Source organism: Rhineura floridana, chromosome 3 (assembly GCF_030035675.1).
Source record: "Rhineura floridana isolate rRhiFlo1 chromosome 3, rRhiFlo1.hap2, whole genome shotgun sequence".
NCBI classification, from domain to species: domain Eukaryota; kingdom Metazoa; phylum Chordata; class Lepidosauria; order Squamata; family Rhineuridae; genus Rhineura; species Rhineura floridana.
In genome coordinates this window covers 164,373,765-164,393,668 of record NC_084482.1, presented here as the reverse complement: position 1 = coordinate 164,393,668, position 19,904 = coordinate 164,373,765, and the positions used below count along the sequence as shown (strand labels likewise).

The 19,904-nt window shown below is 43.7% G+C and overlaps 1 protein-coding gene across 1 annotated transcript; it reads left to right on the top strand.

Moving 5' to 3' along the window:
- Positions 1 to 10,991: 10,991 nt before the first annotated feature.
- BHLHE40 (basic helix-loop-helix family member e40) lies at positions 10,992 to 18,585 on the top strand. The gene is made up of 5 exons (XM_061618548.1): positions 10,992 to 11,487; positions 11,786 to 11,855; positions 12,700 to 12,807; positions 13,723 to 13,846; positions 15,386 to 18,585. Exons 1-5 carry the CDS (start codon positions 11,408 to 11,410, stop codon positions 16,243 to 16,245), a joined length of 1,242 nt encoding a protein of 413 aa, XP_061474532.1. The 5' UTR covers positions 10,992 to 11,407; the 3' UTR covers positions 16,246 to 18,585.
- Positions 18,586 to 19,904: the final 1,319 nt, after the last annotated feature.

Here is a 19,904-nt window from a genome sequence, read left to right as displayed (position 1 = left end):
TGAAAATAAACCCCCTGTAATCTGCATAAATAAAAACACATTGAGTTTTGCAACTGCATTATTAAGGTTTTTTGTGTAGATCCTAACCTCCAGCTCTTCAGCAATGGTTGCCAAGTCAAAGCCTGTATCTTTCAGAATTGTGTAGCAACTCATGCAGTGTACTTAGGCAGATATCAACACGTGCTTAAGACAGAACACTTCTGTAGCTCACACTGCAGCTCATGCAGTATCTCTAGACTGAACTCAAACATGTTAAGAGTCTCTGTTTTGAGACTCTGTCTGACAATGTAGACCTGTAAAAGACAAAAGGAGAGTTCAAATGATCCCCTCCACATTCACAGACGTGATCACGCCCTCTCTCCATTCCTGCTGCACACTGATATGCACAGTGGGCACACTCCCTATCAGCTGCATGTTTGGTATCAGTGTGAAGGGTCGGTTTGTGTGTACAGATGCCCACATAAAGGGCTCCTCCATACAAGGGGATCAGGAGAGGCTGTGAAAGTGTTGGACAAAAGTCTGGAAGCAGTGATGGGCTGGATGGGAGCTAATTAAACAAGGCTGAATCATAAGACAAAACTGCTGTGGATGGGTGGTTCCCATGTCTGAGAATTAGGTGTACAGCCTGTTCTGGGAGAAGTTGTACTCCCCCTGAAGGAACAGGTTTGTAGTCTGAAAGTACTCCTAGTTTCCAACTTGTCACTAGAGTCCCAAGTGGCTGCAGTGGCTAGGAATGTTATGCCCAGCTTAAGTGGATTCACCAGCTACAGCCATTCCTGGGTCAGGATAATCTGGCCTCTCGTCCATGCTCTGGCGACTTCCTGTCTGGACTACTGTAATGTGCTGTATGTGGGGCTGCCCTTGAAGATGGTTTGGAAGCTGCAGCTAGTGCAGAATGTGGCTGCTAGACTGGTAAGTGAAGCAGCATGATGGGACTATGTGCCACCAGTCCTGAAAGCACTACATTAGCTACCAGTAAGCTACCAGACCCAATTCAAGGTATTAATATAAGCATATGAAGCCCTAAATGGCTTGGAGCCAAGTGCCTAAAAGAGCACCTTTCCCAGGATCAACCGTCTCGGACCCTATGATTGGCAGGTGAGGCCTTGTTGGTGATGCCACCACTGGCAGCTGCCTGGTTGGTGTTGACCCATGACAGTGCAATGGTTCCCCATTTTTGGAATACCCTCCCCAGTGAGGTGCATCTCTCTCCATCAGTACCAATTTTCAGGAGGAATTTGAAAACATTCATGTTTACCCAGACATTTGATGGCTGAAGGGGACTGTTCCTGGCAACCCAGAGATCATTGGATGAATTGCTTATATCTGTAACTGTTTTAGAATGTTTTAATTTGTTTTTACAATGCATTTTTTAATGTTTTCTTGATGTGTTTGCTGTCCTGAGCTCCTTTGGAAGGAAGGGCAGGACAACAAAACAACAACAACAACAATAATGGGTTTAAAGTGACCTGATATACGTGATTAATGGTCCTGAAGGAAAGTTGTGGATTTATAGTTGCAATTCAACCTCTCTCTCTCTTTTGTCATCAGTGAACTGAGAAGTGGAGAAATATGCTACTTCTGTACCCCCTACACTGTCAGTTTCAAGTATCCCAAGCAAAACAGCAGTCAATTTATAAATATACCTAAACTGCTGCTGCTGGATCTTCAAACATTCATTTAATGCCAAACTACGCTGACCAGGTATGAACCCTAGGGCAACAGATGGTCATCCAGCAGCAAGAGTGAGCTGGAAGAAAACTGCAGAACAACTTCAGTGATGTCTGAACACATGCTGAGATAGCTTAATAGATATTTAGGAAGTGAAGAATATGATCTACCAGCCATTACTTTCAAGAGGTTTCCTACAGAAGCTCATTTGTTATAAATGCGGCTTGAGCAGCAGTGCTGGGAGAACTGCAGCTCTGATATTTTAATCTGCTTCTCCATTGCTGTAGTATAAAGGGGCCCATGGGCACATTTAAAATTTGGGGACAGTGCAGTGGGCATCACTTCCTCCAGATGCTTCTCTCCATCCACTCCCCTGGGTCACTCCCACATATACAACAGTCAGGCAGAAAGAGAACAAACTGTCTCTCTCTTTTTCCAAGGGGTCTGGGTAAAAGTCAGATCATCTTGAATTTGCATAATTTTACGCAGGATCCTCCCAAAACCACCATCAAATGAAAGCTTGTATTTGTAGACTGCACAGTAAAAATCAAAGACACAGTGCTTGTCAGCACCACAAAAACATGGCTCCAAGGCATGGATCCTCATGATTTTAACATATGACAACAAAACCAACAACAAAAATAAAAAACTTTGAATACACAGGAGTGGCACATGATTTGATGGTACTTTTGAGGGAAACCCTTGTAAAAGTAATGGGGACCCATATAAGGATCTCTGCTTTGGATTCTTGTGCTATGCCGGCATTGGAAAGTGGTGAATCAGTTATTTTTATGGTTCAGTCAATGAGGACAAATGTGATTTGAGGTTTGATTGTGGGGAGGACCTATGAAAAAATCATGCAATTTCAAAAGAATCCATTTCACTGGATCTGACTTGAACATACACCTTTTCTCTATCTTCATATTCTCTCTGTCTCTGGCACTCCATTCTCTTTCTCCTGACTTCTGCGGCACCCTTGCTTCCACTCTGCAGTCTCCCAGTTCACTCCCATTTCCCTCAGCCTTTTCATCGCTTTTTCAACTACCTTCTCAATCACTCTGCTTTCTGTTCAGCTGCTCCGACCGGTGCTGATCTGAGCCTTGAAAAGCACATAGAAGCGAAAGAGTAAGTGAGAAAGAGCATCACTCTTCTCCTTCCCTTCTCCAGCTCTAGGAACTTTTCAAGGGGCAGAAAGGTAAACATTCTAGCCACTTCATGATGAGGGGGGCAGCTTTGGAGGCACCACGAGAAGTCCTCAAGGGTGCCATGCTGCTGACTGCAGTTAGTACTTCAGTCTGATTCTTTATACCTTGAAATGAGCCCCCCACCTTCTCTTAACATGGTCCAATCCATCTACAGCACAGTATTTGCTGACCTTTGGTTGCAGCAGTTTGATTGTGTTAAGGAGTGAGGAAAACCTCTGACAAATTCTCTGTGCTAAAGTTCTGTTATCTTATCTGGCAAATATACCTTCCGTCTACTGGCCAGATATCACCTTGTTCAACATGTTTGCAAAAATTGTCACAGGCTCTGAAAGACAAAATAGTTTCCTGGTTGAAATATTATACACATTTGCAAGTTGTGGTCATACTTTTCTTTTCTTAGAGTTATTAGATCCTCAGATAACACTGGCAAAAACACTCTTACCTTTGCCAGAACTATGTTTTATAGAACCCCAAATATAATTCTTCAGGCCTGCTGGCTCTCCCACTTTGAACATCATTCTCCTGATTTTAAAGCTGGTCTGCCTCCTGACCGCTTTGAAGTCTGACTGGTTCCCCTAATGATGCACTGCAAAACATTTATTGCTGTAAGCATTTACTTACTAAACAATATGACTGACAATGGCATCAATCTGAGCTTGCCACAATATCAAACCAAATTATATTGCAAGCTCCTCTGCAAGTGAAAATAAGCCTTGCAAAAGATCAGCTGATAGATCAAAGCACAGCTCATTGCCAGACCTCAGCTCCTATACAGATTAATTAATGAAAACAAGCTTTGCTGGGAGTGCAAAAAATACTCTTGTTTACATTTTACCAACATACCTTACCTTCATGCTAGGATAAGCATATCTAACTACAGCTGTTTTTGATCCTTTCTGTTGCATGTTACAAAGGACCCAGACTCCAGGGACAAAACTTGAGCTGAAAGAATGGAAACTGGAAGCACCACTGCCAATGGACTATGATAAATGGCAAGAAATTGTTTCATTGCTAGATCTTGGCTAAAGTAAGGAAATAGTCTAGACAATATGTGCTTTTCCAGATTATTTTCTTATCCTAAGAGCCGCTGTGATTAACCACAAACAGTGCCAGCTCCAGGTTTCTGGGGGCGCTCAGGTACAGGCTATTGGTGGGCCCCTTGTTCCCTTGCTTTCCTTCTCAAACCACACTCCTCTTCCCTCTTGGCCCCACCCATTTAAAGGAAAACAAATCTTGACCCCCTGGCAATATGGCAGCCCCTTACTGTCAAAGAAAAACAATACAACCTTTTGAACTTTTGAAATGACGAATGCCGTTTCTTCATCACTGAATGGATAAACTACTCCCACACATCTAAAAATAACCCTTGGGTCTCTCTACTATAATCTCATTTCACACTTCCTTTTTTGGAGATAAAAATGTAACATTTTTGTACAGGCAAAATATGTAAATAAATATTTGATATTATAGCAACATCCATAAGATGGATTTGCCAATGGGCTTGGGCTGGGGCCATGAGGGCCCCTTCTGAGCTCCTTGGCCCTCAACCAGTGCCCCATCTGGCCCACTGCTGGAGCCAGGCCTGATGGCAAAAAATGTTTTTTAAAAAACCAACACACACACACACACACACACATCATTACAATAGCTTTTGCTCCTTTTCAAAACAAGTAAAAACAAATTTGTTGGTTTAAACCTTGATATGATGCCTTGATTTATACCCCACGCCCACTTACCTTACCACACAACCCAGTATAGAGAGTTGGCTGGATCACAAATGAAATCCATAGGAGACAACAATCACAGATGTTTGTGGGCTGTTTTAGTGGAGGCAGCTAGGAAAAATGTCCACTTGGTGGCAGAAGTGAGGACCACAGGAGAGGAAGGGCAAATAGGGGGCTAAGTAAGCTGGTTTCCTAGCCTCCTCTCTCTTTCACAATGCAGGCTACAGCCCATGTCATGACAATCATAATTAGCATGAGAAACTCTCCAGGTTTCCCAAATTGTTTCCCAAGCAGGGTACATTTGTATGTATCATGGGGGAGGAAGCACTGCTGTTTGACGAACACCCTTTTGAGCTTGTGAAGCCAGTTACATAAGTGAGCAGGAGAAAGATTACTCCATGTGCATGCAAGACAGAGTGAACATCTCTGAATCATAGTGTGTGTCTGACAGAGAGTATAATAGGTGTGTTTAAATATCAGAGCCAAAGTGGTGGTGGTGGTAAGATGGCACAAGAAGAAAAATCCCTTTCCTCTCTGTCCCTCTGCCCCCACTGCAATTTTCTTGTGGGTCCACATTTGTTAATTACTGGATTAGTGTAATGTGGGCTATATGGGGCTGCCCTTGAAGATGATTTGGAAGCTGCAGCTAGTGCAGAATACAGCAGCTAGGCTGTTAACCAAATCATCCTATTGGGGTCATATTGCACTGTTCCTGAACAATTTGCTAGCAAACCAGATTTGAGGTGCTAGTAATGATTTATAAAGCTCTAAACAACTTGGGGCCTAAGATTTGAAGGACTGTCTTCCTCTCATATCGACCTGCCCAGTGTGCTAAAATCCACAATGGAGGCCCTTTTGGTTATCTGCAGTCAAGAGAAATCTGCTATGTGGCAGTCAGGGAAAGGGCCTTCTCCTCTGGTGGTGTTTCACTTATGGAGTGCTTTCCCCCTGGGGATACAGCTGATGCCAGCCCTTGTGAGTTTTCAGCACCAGCTGAAGGTCACTAGAAGCTAAACTGATGAAACTGAGGTTATCATACTTTGGACACATCATGAGAAGACATGATTCACTAGAGAAGACAATAATGCTGGGGAAAACAGAAGGGAGTAGAAAAAGAGGAAGGCCAAACAAGAGATGGATTGATTCCATAAAGGAAGCCACAGACCTGAACTTACAAGCTCTGAACAGGATGGTTGATGACAGATGCTTTTGGAGGTCACTGATTCATAGGGTCGCCATAAGTCGTAATCGACATGAAGGCACATAACATGTATGTATTAAATTTATATCCCACCTTTCCTTCCAGAAGGAACCCAGGGTGGCAAACAAAACATCTTTAAAACAGACTTTAAAATGTATTAAAACAAAACATCTTTAAAAACATATTAAAACTAAACATATTAAAAAACATCTGGAAAAAAATGCTTTAAAAACATCTTAAAAAGCAATTCCGACACAGACCGCTGGTTTTGTTGGTTTTCTCTGCACCTGTTTTTATTACTGTTGTTGACATTTGTGGTTTTAACCCTCTTTTATTGTACCTACCCTGGCATCACTTTTGAGATGAAGGGTGGACTAAAAATGTTTTTTTTAAATAACTAAAACCTATGTGACTCCCTGGCTTTTCTTCCCCTGCCCCAAATACTGCATGAACTCAATAAACCATTGCCTCTGGCAGCCCATTGCACTGCAGGAACACATCACTTTCCCAGGCTGTGGGTTAGTCACCAGTAATCCTTTTAGCACTAACCCCTGCTTAAACCCATTGACTTCAGTGGAAATTAAGATCACTCATAGTTTGCTACAACCTCTGGTTTCTTGATTACTTACAGTCTGTGGTGTATGAACCTTCTGGGCTGAAAGGTTCCTCATTCCTGTGCTACATGCTCCTTCTGAACTGGAGATACAATGGACTGAACCTTAGACCTTCTGGATGCAAAGTACTGTATTATATTCCCCCCATATAGCCCACTATACACAATGAAAGAACTAGATTCAGACTGTGTACACACCATACATTTAAAACACATTTAAAGCGCATGACTTCCCCCAAAGAATCCTGGGAACTGCCATTTGTTAAGGGTGCTGGAAATTGTAGCTCTGTGAGGGGTAAACTACAGTTCCCAGGATTCTCTGGGCTTCAAATGTGCGGTGTGTATGTGGCCATAGTGTGGTGGACTATGCTCAGACCTAGATATCATGAAGCTCCCAGCTACTAGATTAAGGCCAAATGCAAACTTTTTTTTTTTTGCAGGAGCCAAACAAACAGAGAACTGATGTAGCATGTCCTGTCTCTATTCCTGCTGGAGAGTTGCTACAATCTCAGCTGAAAACCAGCCTCTTTCACTCAATGGTAAAGATTTTTCCTGCTGTGGGCCCAGGGGCCTCCTGTCTCAGATATTTGCTTGGCTTGCTGCTTGTGGGAATTTTCAAGATGAAAACATGCCAAAGAAAAAGACTTTCCCGTGCTGCATTTTATGAATGTCCTTGCCTCCACCCAGGATGACTCCATTCAGCATGAATAATCAGTTAAACATGCATCACAGTCAGGTGCAGCGAGCTTGATCTGCCTTCATTGCACCTCTGAGACTATATCCTTAACTCATACCACTTGTAATAATCAGCTACTTCACCTGCACTAGTTAATTAGAGCAAGAAACCCATTGAGACAGGTTAATTACAAGTACCTTAATATTATCTCCATTTTACAGATAAGAGATTCCAGAGGTACTTTTACACTAGGGTTTTACCCATCACAGAACTATTGCTAGAAGTTATCATTATCATCACCATTAGTCATGTTATGCATGCATACTACTTAGTTACAGTACCATGGGTGTGCACTGTTACTAGGGCCAGATTATGCATTAGGTCGAGCACAAAATTAGCAATTGTGTGGTTCTTATTTTTCTGTCCAAGGAGGTGGGGGGAGGGAAGGTGGGGTATCAAGACTGGAACAGTGGTATGGGAAGAGCTAGCCTGAGACATTTTGCTGCCAGAGGCAAAGGAAAACATTGTGTGTTACCATCTCCCCGCCCCCCCCCTGCGATTCTGTGTTCAGAAGCTGATTGGTCAAGCAGTTGAATCTGGCTTCAACACTGGTAACTGGTTACTTGAGGACAGTGGGCTTGTGTAGGGGGTCCATGACTGGCCATGTAACACATAGCTCTGTCTTCCAACAGAGGGGAATGCCTGGGGGGCTCTGGGGGGATGGTGATGGAAGCTGCCACCACTATCTCATAGCATCTACTGCCTGCAGCAATTGCCTTACTCTGGCTAACAATAGGGCCGGCCCTGCTCACAGCTCCTGCCAGTATTTGCTTGCCCCCGGAGGAAAGCTGCCACTGGCAACTCAGAAGCAGGATGACTCAGATCAGGTCTGCGGTAAGGAGAGCAGTTAAGCCTCTCACCTGCACATCATGGTCCTGACCCTTATTGTGTCCCCCCTCTCTATTTAGTAAAGACACCACAACTACCACACATTTGCTAATTATGTGCTTAACCTAATGTGTACTTTGGCCCTTAAACTTCTTCATTTGTATGACAATCCTGGGAAGTAAATCATTATGAACTTCATTTTTAAAATGGGGAAACTGAGATATGAAGCAATGCACCTCAACCTTATTCACGTTGACTCAGAAGTAAGTTCCACGGAGTTAAATGGGACTTTCTCAAAAGTAAGCATGCACAGGATTGCACTAGACACATTAAACAGAGGCTTAATGAGACAAAAGATGGGATTACGGATTTCTTTCATTAATATAATTTGGCCCTAAGTGGTCAAATGAGGCCCCAAATAGACTTCACTTTGAATCATCCATTTTATTTAATGGAATCTGTAACTATAAGCTTCTGGAGCGTTTGGTTTGGGGGATTCTCAGGTTTATTCTATACTTAAATATACTTGCTCTCAGGGGATGAGCACTTGACCAGTAGTGTGAACTGTACTAAGGTCAGAATAAACCTTTGTCCGCTCACTGTTTAAAAAACAGGTGCATTTGCACTTTTCTTTTTTTTGGCTGCAAAGTACATTTAATGTACATGGCTTTTCCCTAAGACTCCTAGGAACGGTAATACCCCTCGCAGAGCTACAGTTCCCAGTACCCTTGATAAACTACAGAGTTTTCAGGATTCTTTGGGGAAAGTCTTGTGCTTTAACTGTATAGTGCGCTTTCTTGTCCCAGGTTAATTTTTGTGGTAACAACTTCCCGTGTTGTCATTTCTCCAACTTTGGTGGGAATGCCCATCCCATGTGTTTTGTCTGATTTGAATTATATTAACTGTGAATTGTTTTTAAATTTTTAACTTTATTGTATACCACTTTGGGAACCATTATAATCTGCAAATACATGCATGCATACATACATTCTCCAAGTAGAGAGCAATGGTGAGTGTTGCCTTTGATTATGATATTGTAGATCACCTTTTATGTTTAAGACAGAAGGAGTGACTTCACTTCCTGCAACCATCTGCAACACTATCTTGATTTTCCTAAAGTGAACTTAACACTTAAGTTCCTGTAACGGTAGAATTCTGCAGGGGCAAGGGACTCTCCATAGCAACACTAGCTGTACAAGAGTTCTTAAAGGCACTATAGTTGGCTTTTAAATTTCACCAGGAACACATGGATGATTCTCTTAAAATTTGCATTTAAAGCACACAGTAGGGTCTCTCAGCACATTGCTGTTGCGGCTGCTATCACCATTATCTTGCCTTTCTGCCAACAGCCCAGAAGAAAGTACAAGTTAGTCCTATATCCGATATTATTGATTGAATTTATATCCTGCCTTTTTTTCCCAGTGGAGCCCAGCATCCTCCTGAAGGAGCTAGCTACATCTATATTCTATATACATCTATACTGGGGTGGAGGATCCATATATCAAAAGATTGTATCGCAAATGAGATGGGGCATTGTTGTAGTTCATTAAAAAAAAGTTGTGAATATAGGGGTGAGTAGGGCCCCATTTGGCCAAATTAGATGAGATGGAGATCTATAATCAGATTTCTCATAACATTTTTGTAAAAAGCAGCCATAAGGTAACCCCACTTCAGATTGGGACTGTGGTGCTTGGTTATAACAGCAGCCCTCCCCCTTTTTTATTTATTGCATATATATTCCACCTTTTCTACAAGGAGCTCAAGGTGGTATACATGGTTCGCCTCATCCTTATTTAATCACCACAACAACTCTGTGAGGTAGGTTCGGCTGAGAGGCAGTAACTGGTGCAAGGTCACATATTGAGCTACATGGCTGAGTGGGGATTTGAACCCTGGTCTCCCAAATCCTAGTCCAACACTCTAACCACTACACCACACTGACTCTTTATGCCATTTGCTTTATAAAAAGCATACACACCCAAACACACACACAACTGCAATTTGCCCCTTTGGAGAAAACTTATCTATATCCTTAAGTACCTATAACCTGGGTGGATCAAAGGCTTCGTGTTCCTGAAGATCACACCAGCTGAAAAAATACCATGGGGAGTACCTTACTCGTCAGATTTAAGTCAAGGCACAACCCTGGAAAATATTTCTAATGCCAAGACTGAGCCCTGGGATATATATGAAGCAATCTTAAGCATGGGCAGAACCCAGCCTGCTCATCACTCACATATAGGATCAAGGGGGTTAAGCTTCCCTTGGAAAGGGTGCAGCTGCCAAGAGCCTTGGCCCTTTTTCAGAACTAAAAGGCTGCTTCTCTCTCTGAACCGGAGTCCATTGCACTGCACTGCACAGCTCGGATGTTCCTTATTTTTGGAAGTTTCACCTTGTAGCACTAAATGGAGCAAGGGAGAAAGGGCAAGGCAGGGCTTAATTTGTGCCAGGCCTCACCAGCGCGCAACCCTAAAATAGGTTTTCAACACCAGGGCTCAGACTCGGTAAAGGTCCCAATCAAGAGGAAAGCGTCTTTGAGCATGTCCAAAGTGTCTTCTGGTCACCATGGACTATGCATAATCACCCCCGCCCCAATCTAAGAACTGGATCAGCGCTGAAGGGCTCAGAGCTTCCCACACACACGCACATACACCAGGCAGATCTGAGCCCTGGTATCTCCCCGGAGCCTCTTAGCCCCACGTGCGGGGATAGCCTGGCTTCCCCACCTGCCTCCACCCAGCGATGCACTCCGCGCCGAGTGCAGGCACGCACCAAAGCCGGCAGCAGGAGAAGAGCCAGGACTCAGGGCAAGGGGGGCGGGGGAGAGAGAGAGAGAGGGATCACCCCATCACGTTTTGTCAGCAACGGCTGCCGCTGCTGCTGCAGCTTTCCTTTGCCGGCCTGTGTGGCCAGGAGGGAGCGGGCGGGCGGGCGGGCGGGAGGCTGGAGCGTTGTCCAACACGTGAGGCTCATGTGATGGAGGAGAAGGCAGGTCTGTCCCTCCCTCCGGTAGCAGCCAGATGTGCCTGGAGTCACAGGGTAGAACACGTAGCTCCAGTCCACCCACTCGCTCACATTTAACCCAGCCTGCAGCCTTCCAATTACTCCTCAGCACCAGCTTGCCCCTTGACAGCCACCGATTGCTGCAAAGTGGAAGGACATGAGAAGCAGCAGCCACTGCTAACTGAGCTCTGGTGTCCGACTCTCATCAGCCCTCAGGAGACTGTCACCCTCCGCGGCGTCTCTTCTTTTCCCAGCGACTCTCCAGTGCTCAGCTGCTGGGGGTGGTGGCCGTGGAGGAGGAGATCCCGGCTCTGTCACTGGATTCGCAGTGAGACGAAACGGTGTGCCAGCCAGCCAGCCTGACTTTACCCCAGGAGAGAACTTGGGTTGGAAAAAGGAACCCGGGAAAAGAAGCCCAGGGTTTAAATGGAAAGGATCCCCAGTGCTCAGCCTCCTCCACCTTGCCTAAGCAAGCTGGCTGCCCTAGAGAGCAACGAAATGTCAGGGTAAGGCAACTACCAAAGTATCTCATGGACATTTTAAAAAAATGTTTTAAAAAAATTAAGGCTGCAATCCTGAATTTGGTTTGGGAGTAAATACCATTGAAGCCAATGGGCTTCACTTGTGAGCAGACCTGTTGTAGGCTTGTGGTGCCAATTTCTTCCCAGACCAATCTGGTCAGTCTGGGTTTGGATAGCAGCATCTGAATCTTCTCCTGAATGGCACCTACTATTTCAGTAGGTTGGGGGTGTTGCCTGACTGATTGTCAATAATATAATGATTTGTTACTGTTGTAATCTATAGGTTGGATTTTGCTCATATTTATCAAGTTTACAAGCCCAGAAGAGGGTTAAAAAGGGGTGATGACAGTAAGGTAAATCCAAGCATTTTTATTTATTTATTTGCATTTTTGTGAATACTTTTTGCCTGCTTTGAGATGGTTTAATGCACACTTAGGATTCTATTATAAAGAAGTTGTCCTGAAAAATATATTTTGGATTTAAAACACACACACACAGAGGTGTTTCATTTCCAATAATTTTTTTTTGAAGAATTATACCTTTTTAGGGTGGGAGACCCTAAAAAGATCCTCCATGGCGCAGAGTGGTAAGCGGCGGTAACGCAGCCGAAGCTCTGCTCACAGCCTGAGTTCAATTCCAACGAAAGGAGGAAGTCGAATCTCCGGTAAAAGGGGTCGAGGTCCACTCAGCCTTCCATCCATCTGTGGTCGGTAAAATGAGTACCCGGAATATGCTGGGGGTAAAGAAAGGCCAGGGAAGGAACTGGCAATCCTACCCCATATATACGGTCTGCCTAGTAAACGTCGCAAGACGTCACCCTAAGAGTCAGAAACGACTTGCACTATAAGTGCAGGGACACCTTTACCTTTAGGGTGGGAAATTTTTGAGAAGATTTTAGAAAAACTATTCTGCTAGATAAATTTACTTTATTTTCATAGCCTAAAATAATCCATTAATAATCCAGTGCTACTACAATGCAGCACTTTTCTGGGGATCACCAAAATGCATAAATATTCTGATATAAACCCCTGGTTGTGTGATACTTAGAGGATTTTGGCTTCTGACTTAAAGAAATATTACTTCCTTCTTCCATCATAGTTCGACAGTTTTTTTAATTTAGAACCCCTTAGAGAAGGTTGTCTCCATAGTGTTAGGAAGCACTTTCCATTTAACATGATGCAATTGTTTTTTCTCCAGGAGACCTATAAGTTGCCCCACAGGCTGATAGAGAAGAAAAGACGTGATAGGATTAATGAATGCATTGCCCAGCTGAAAGATCTCTTACCAGAACATCTCAAACTTACAGTAAGTGAAAATCTGGCCACTGTCCAAACGCTCTTCGTTTGGGGAGCGTGTGGGGTTTAATAGATTTTTGTGCAGCTAAAAGTGCCATCTACAGGTTTCCTAGAGTACTGCATATCTAGTTGGAGAGGATTGCATTTCAGGGTTTGGTTTGCCACTTTGAGTCACCTGCTAGTACTTGTTTTTGTTTCCAAGGTGATCAGTTTTTCAAGAATTTGCATGTATGAATTGGACCAAATGACACATTAAAAACAAGAGGGATTAGATAAAAGATTTATTTTGAAGCTGACTGAATAGCGTTTAATGTGGATTTGGTGGTGATCTCTTTTCATATTATTATGTTACTGCTTTGGATCCTGTGGTTTCAGAGAGCTCCATTCTTTTTAGACTAGCCTTCCCCAACCTGGTGCTCTCCAGATGTTATTGGATTCCAACTTCGATCATCCCTGACTATTGACCATGCTGGCTCGAGCTGATGGGAGTTGTGGTCTAAAACATCTTGAAGGCACCAGTTTGGGGAAAGCTGGTTTAGATCATGGCTCCAAGCAACTGCTGTTCTGTGGTATTAAGGACTGCAAATTATGCATACAAGGTGATTTTTTCAAAGGGAGAAACAAATTGCCTAAATTATTATTCAGGGTTGCTTAGGAAATCAGTTTTGTCTGTTTCAGATCTTTTGAGTTCCCCTATTTTGTCACAGTTAAGGAAAAACCTTATGTTGGAATTCCCCATTTTAGGATTAAGGTGCCAGCAGGGGCAGCTAAACAGATACATGAAACATGTTCTTTCAAGCTCTCAGTTGAAATAAAAACCAGTTTCATTGAATCACTGTCATGTCATTATCAATCTTGTGTATAGGCTCAGTTCCCCCCCCCTCCCAGTTATCATCAACTCAACCATTTCCCCCCTCCTTCTCAGACATTAGGACACTTGGAAAAAGCTGTTGTTCTCGAACTTACCTTGAAGCATGTGAAAGCACTAACAAATCTCATTGAACAACAGCAACAGCAGATCATTGCTCTCCAGGAAGGTCTACATGCTGGTGAGTACTCTGATCATGCTGTTACTTTGACAAGGAAAGCCCTGGCACTTGCAATGGCCTTCTTTCTGACACTTTTATGCATGCCGCTAACATCTTCCAAATCTTCTTCTGCTAATCATACACACATCTGAGTATTCCTATTGATTTTAGTGGAACTGCTCCAGGCAGAGAGAACCCTGATTCTTCTCTTGCCTTTTTTTTTTTTTTTTTTTTTTTGAGGAGGAGGAGAATATATAAAATATGTCTCTTACCTTTTCATCCTCTGTCCTTTTCATTCAGAACAAGCCCTTTATTTGAGATTTGATCAGATTTTTTTAATTAAAAAAAGGTTCATCTGCCAAATGCTGTATCACTTTCAGGCCCGGACGAGGACTTCTAGCGAGGGCTGTTTTTCCCAGTATGGTTCTCCAGCAGCCTAGAAGCCTGGAATAGCTTCTGCACCTCTTAACATTCAAGATGCTTCCCTCCTCCACCTCCTCCTTCAAGGCTCTGCACACAGCTTGCTTCTCCAGCTTAATCTTACTCTGCGTCTTCTGCTGTCCTTTAACTTTTTTCCCTACCTAGTCTTTGTGGTTTTTATGACAAGTCCTTTTTTCTTCTTACACCTTTGCCCCATCTCTCTAGCTTAAAATGTAACAACCATCCCTCTGCAAAATGATTTCCTGTGACAAGAAGACTCTGTAGTGGTTGTTACATCCAAAATTGCTTATCAAGTGAATTGCCACTAATATATGAGCAGTGTCTGTGCCAGGGATGGGGAGCCTGTGGTCCTCCAGATGATGTTGGATTTCATTCATCTCTAGCTGGTGGCCATGCTGGCTGGGGTGATGGGAGTCCAACAACCTCTGGAGGTCCTCATGTTTTCCATCCCTGCTCTGTGCCATTGTGAGCTGCCACCAGGAATGTCCAAGCAAGTACCTAGAGTTTTCCCATGTAATGGGGGAAGAGCTATGCAGTGAACTGCTCTAGACATTACAGCTCTACTGTGGAGCACTTCAAGGGGCAAGTGTGACATGGCTCTTATTAGATCAGCTGCCCCACTGAAGTCTGAAGTGGTGTGAGCACTTCAGGGGCACTTTGCTTGCTTACACCAAAGCTAAAGCATCTGACCAAAACTCAAGGAGGACACTAGAAAAGGTTTATTTTCATTCCATGCCCACCCATCACACTGGAGACTTGTATGAGTTTTTTGTTTGTTGGACTTTAAAGGCTCCTGTTAGACTGGAGGTGAAATTCCAAAACAATGGAAGTCTTCCTGTTGACTTGAGCGAAGCCTGAATTTCACCTTTGTGGGTCCAAATAGTTACCCAGCCAAAGTAAGCTGTTTTCTCAAGTACTGGTCCCAAAAGAGGGACTTTACAGAATCTCAGGTTACAACCCTATGCACACTTGCCAGGCAGTAAGCCACAATGAACACAAGTGGGACTTACTTCTGAGTAAACATACATGAAACTGTGGCTTATAATTACTGATTTACCCTTTTATTTACCCTTTCCTATTATATTGAGTTTCAACTTCTTTCTGCTGGTATTTCCTCAGATGAACTGCCACCGAGGAGCCTTGATTCTAGCCAGGAGGTGTTTCGGTCTGGTTTCCAAATGTGTGCCAAAGAAGTGTTGCAGTACGTGGCCAAACATGATAACAGCAAGGAACTGAAATCTTCCCAGCTCATCAGCCACTTACACAGAATAGCCTCTGAGGTTCTTCAGAGTGGAACCAGCAGAAAGACCGGGGACACTTCCCCTAAACACATGGACCTCAAGGAAAAGTCTGGCACTCTGACCAAGGCTGCTGAGGCACATGGGAAAAACTGTGTCCCTGTGATTCAGAGGACTTTTGCCCACTCTAGCGGAGAGCAGAGTGGCAGCGACACAGACACAGACAGTGGATATGGGGGAGAACTGGAAAAAAGTGACTCAAAATCTGATCAGCAGTATTTTAAAAAGGACACTGAACTCAAGTACAGTGTCCAAGAGAGAATCAGTTCTATCAAACAAGAGAATGAGGACCCACCAGCCAAAAGGACCAGGATGGAAATGTCAGAGGATGAAGACCATTTTAGCAGTGATATGCTTGGCCCTTCAAGCAGTTTCTTGGGCCCTCATGCTCACCAGCCTCCTCTGTGTGTGCCTTTCTATTTGATTCCACCCTCGGCGACAGCCTACCTGCCTATGCTGGAGAAGTGCTGGTACCCGGCTTCTGTGCCGCTCTTGTATCCAAGCCTCCCAGCTTCCACTGCAGCACTTTCAGGCTTAATGAACCCAGATAAAATTTCTTCTCCTTTACTAATGCCTCAGCGACTCCCTTCGCCAGTACAATCCCGTTCCCCTATGGACTCTACTGCTCTGCTTCAAGCTTTGAAGCAAATGTCTCCTTTGAATTTGGAAACCAAAGACTGAACATAGAGTGACTTTTTATTGAGATTATTTCAGGGTTCCCATCACACACACACACGTAAACTAGCTGAGCTGAGAAGCAAGGAGAGGGGAAGATCAACAATCATTTTATGTGTAGAGAAGCTGAGTCATCCCTTGTTTTGACTGCCCAGGAAATTTAGGAAAGACTTCAGAGATACACCCAACTTGGTTAAACCAAGGAGAGGGTTCTTGTTGCTTTTTATTATTATTATTATTATTATTTTAAAATATGCTGATCTGCTTTTTACTTTCTGCCATCTACAGAGTAACACCTGACTTAGTCGGCTAGGAATATATTTCGAAGCTGTGAATGAAAACTAAAATTTTAGGTGGATTTAGGGTCTGTGAATATAAAAATGTGGCACTTTTCATGAGGACTTTTCATAGTAAAAGAGACAAGAGCTGGAGTCAAAAAGAGTGGCTTCCCCCACCTTGCTGCTGCCAATGTTCAAAATCTCTTAACACTCGCATACCTTCATACATGTATGGCTATTGAAGCATTGGTATGAGTCCTGCTTGTAGCAGTCACTGGCTAGTAGAGCACAGTAAGTGATTCAGGGAAATTGAGACTGAATTCTCATCACATTTCTGCTGAATACACACATTATTTCCTTTTTAGATGCTGCTTGGAAATTTTGTGTTGCATGAGCTACTGGATAGGGACTACTGCAAGTGGGAGCATTCTTCAGGAGTGCCCTGTGTGTCCTTGTTTCTCACACTAGACGTTGCTTCTCATAACTGCTAGACAGGAACCTCTGGGATTAGTCCATAGAAAAGGGGATTGGCTGAAGAGAGAGGTGATGGTATGGTCTAGCTCTGACTAGCATAAAACCATATCAGGCTGGTATTTTTACAATGGAATGGCCTGCCACCAGCTGTTTCACTCTGGTTCCAGTTATGTTGCAAGGATGTCAGCAGAGTGATATTCTCTGAAGTCCGTTCAGAATTTGTTCTGAATCTGGCTGTTATGTAAGGGAGTTTCATGTCCATAGTAACTTTGGTGTGTAACTTTCTTCTTCCAAATTCCACTGTAAACAGCATAAGGAATGTTACAATTGCCAGGATGGAGGCCTTACTCAGATAGTTCTTGCAGTCTGGTAGCAGACCTGGCAAAGCCAAGCACTTCCCTGGGGCCCATCAGTCTCTCTCTCTCTCTCTCTCTCTCTCTCTCTCTCTCTCTCTCTCTCTCTCTCTCTCTCCCTCTCCCCGTCTCCCTCTCCCTCCCTCCCTCTCTCAGAGCAGTCTGCTTCTTTCCTGATGCTCAGGAGACTAGGTTTTGCAACGAAACAAAAAGCAGGCCTGTAGGCTTGGCTATGGTACAGACTGAGCATGGTACAGGGGGAAAGCATCAAAAAGTCAAAATAACACTCCCAACCTAACAACCCTTTTTTCTCCCTCGTCTGAACTAGAGCCCATTTTTAAACAAAGAAACAGAAAGCGATGGTTTGAGGGTTTCCCCTCTGGCATATACTGGTCTCTTGCCTAGGTGGCAATATCAGAGATGGCCATGTGCACTCATGGAGACCAGATGTACTGTTTTGATGCATCATATCCCTACAGATACGTTCTTCAGCCCCCTGGGGCTGGTTGTGGCTAGCGTGGGCTATGAAGTTTGCACAGTTGGGTTGCCGTATTCACTGCTGGAGTGTCACAGTGGAAGAGTTGCCCAATTTTCTCTGGGTTACTTCCTGTGCTCACAGTTGTGTGCTACAGCACTACACCAAATAGTGTGAGACACCATCATCTAGAGGAGCCCCAAAATCTACCCTAGGTGGAGCACATTCTGCACTGATGAATACCCCCATTTGATTTTGGCTATTTAAAACAATGTTAATAATAATAATCCATGTCCTATGGTAGTGTCATCTGAGTAGGTTTGAGAGATTCATAGAACTACTATCTTATGAATTCTCTTTGCGCTATTGCACCAACTACTAGAATGCACTATGTTCAACTGCAGATTGTGTTTGACCATTTATTTTATTGTATGTTATTTTTTGTACACAGTTGTTGCCTTTATTTGTAAAGATCTGTTATAAATGTGTACATATAAATATATATTATATGGATATGTAAAATAAAATGTTTCAGATGTCTATTTGTAAAACTACTTGAGTACAAAGAAAGTGGGAAATATGAATGTATTCCTGTTTTTCTTTTTAATGAGGATAATGTTTTGCTCTTCCTCTAGGGAGAGGTAAAGTGTTTATATTTTTGGCACCTTCTTGAATGTGGGAATATTGTAAATATTTTTATCAGAGTAAATGTTATGTAGTTGTTTTAAAAAAATACTTAATAAAATTCTTTTCCTGTGGAACACAAGTACTGCTTCTCTTTGTAGTTGAGGAACCCTTTGATTGTAATAATAAAATATTGTCTATATTATCCACCATATCCATGGATTAATGCTATACAATAGTGGTGGGAAACATATAGCCCTCCATATGTTGTTGGACTGCAGCTCCCATCATCCCTCACCACTGGCCATGGTGTTTGGGGCTGATGGGAGCTGAAGTCTAACAACACCTGGTGGCCAACAATTTCCCATCCCTGCTATCCAGAAACAGAAAAGCAACCTGATCCAAAATCCAAGCTGGAATTGTTGGGTGGACGTTGGCTTAGCACTGTCTAATTCAACGGGACGCGAAGCCTGTTGAGTATTAGGCTCCGAATGCTAACACAAGGGAAATTGGGGGCAGCCCTACCATTAGTTGGAGGAAGGCAGTCTCTCCAGGCAGCTGATTTTGGGTGTCCTGAAAGGGCAGCAATTAATTGTTCCAATTTATAACTGATAGGCATTTACTGCCAGGGATGGGGAGAGGTGTTTGTGGGATTTTCTGCCTCAGGTGCCAAAAATGATTTGATTGGCCTTGGGTACCATGCACTTTGACTTAAGGAAGGGGGTGCCATTTGCTTTTCCACCTTAGGCAGCAAAATGTTTTTCCATGGTGGAAATTGCTCATCATCTCCTTGGGCTTGGTCTGGGACTCAACTAGCCAATGCTGCTCTTTTGCTACTGCTGCCCACCAAGTAAGGGGTTTGTGCAGGGCTGCCCACTTGATCTTTATCCTATGGCTAATTTTTGGCTAATGCTGCTCTGTGCTCTTAAATGTGAAGGGAGAGAGAATGCACTGCAAGTGGAGCAGATGGAAATTGCCTCCTTAGCAATCTTGATGCCCCATCCACATCTACAGTGAGGTGTCCAGTGCAATGTCTGCTGCAACCTCTTGGGAACGGTTTCAGTTGATGTGGCCTGATGACATAGACAAGGTGCTTGCAATGATGCGGCCAGCGACATGTCCTCCCGACCTTTGCATTTCTTGGTTTATTAAAGCTCACCAAGGGGGTTTGATGGAATGGATCCAGGGTGTGGTCAATGCATCGTTGTGGGAGTGGTTCCAGCTGCCCTGAAAGAGGAGGTGATCTGACCATTCCTGAAAAAGCCCACCCTGGGCCCATTGGTTTGCGACAGTTACCAACCAGTCACAAATCCCCCCTTCTTAGGGAAGGTGATTGAGAGGGTTGTGACTCAGCAATTGGAAGTACTCTTGGATAAAACAGGTTATCTTGACCCATTCCAGTCTGAGTTCAGGCCTGATTATGGGACTGAATTGGCTTTGGTCACCCTGATGGATGACCTT

Excerpts from the sequence above, each read along its gene's own strand:
- BHLHE40 (XM_061618548.1), top strand. The coding sequence starts at position 11,408 with ATGGAAAGGATCCCCAGTGCTCAGCCTCCTCCACCTTGCCTAAGCAAG. Across the intron at positions 11,856-12,699 it reads AAAGGGGTGATGACAGTAAG|GAGACCTATAAGTTGCCCCA; the intron begins GTAAATCCAAGC and ends TTTTTTCTCCAG. Across the intron at positions 12,808-13,722 it reads CAGAACATCTCAAACTTACA|ACATTAGGACACTTGGAAAA; the intron begins GTAAGTGAAAAT and ends CCTCCTTCTCAG.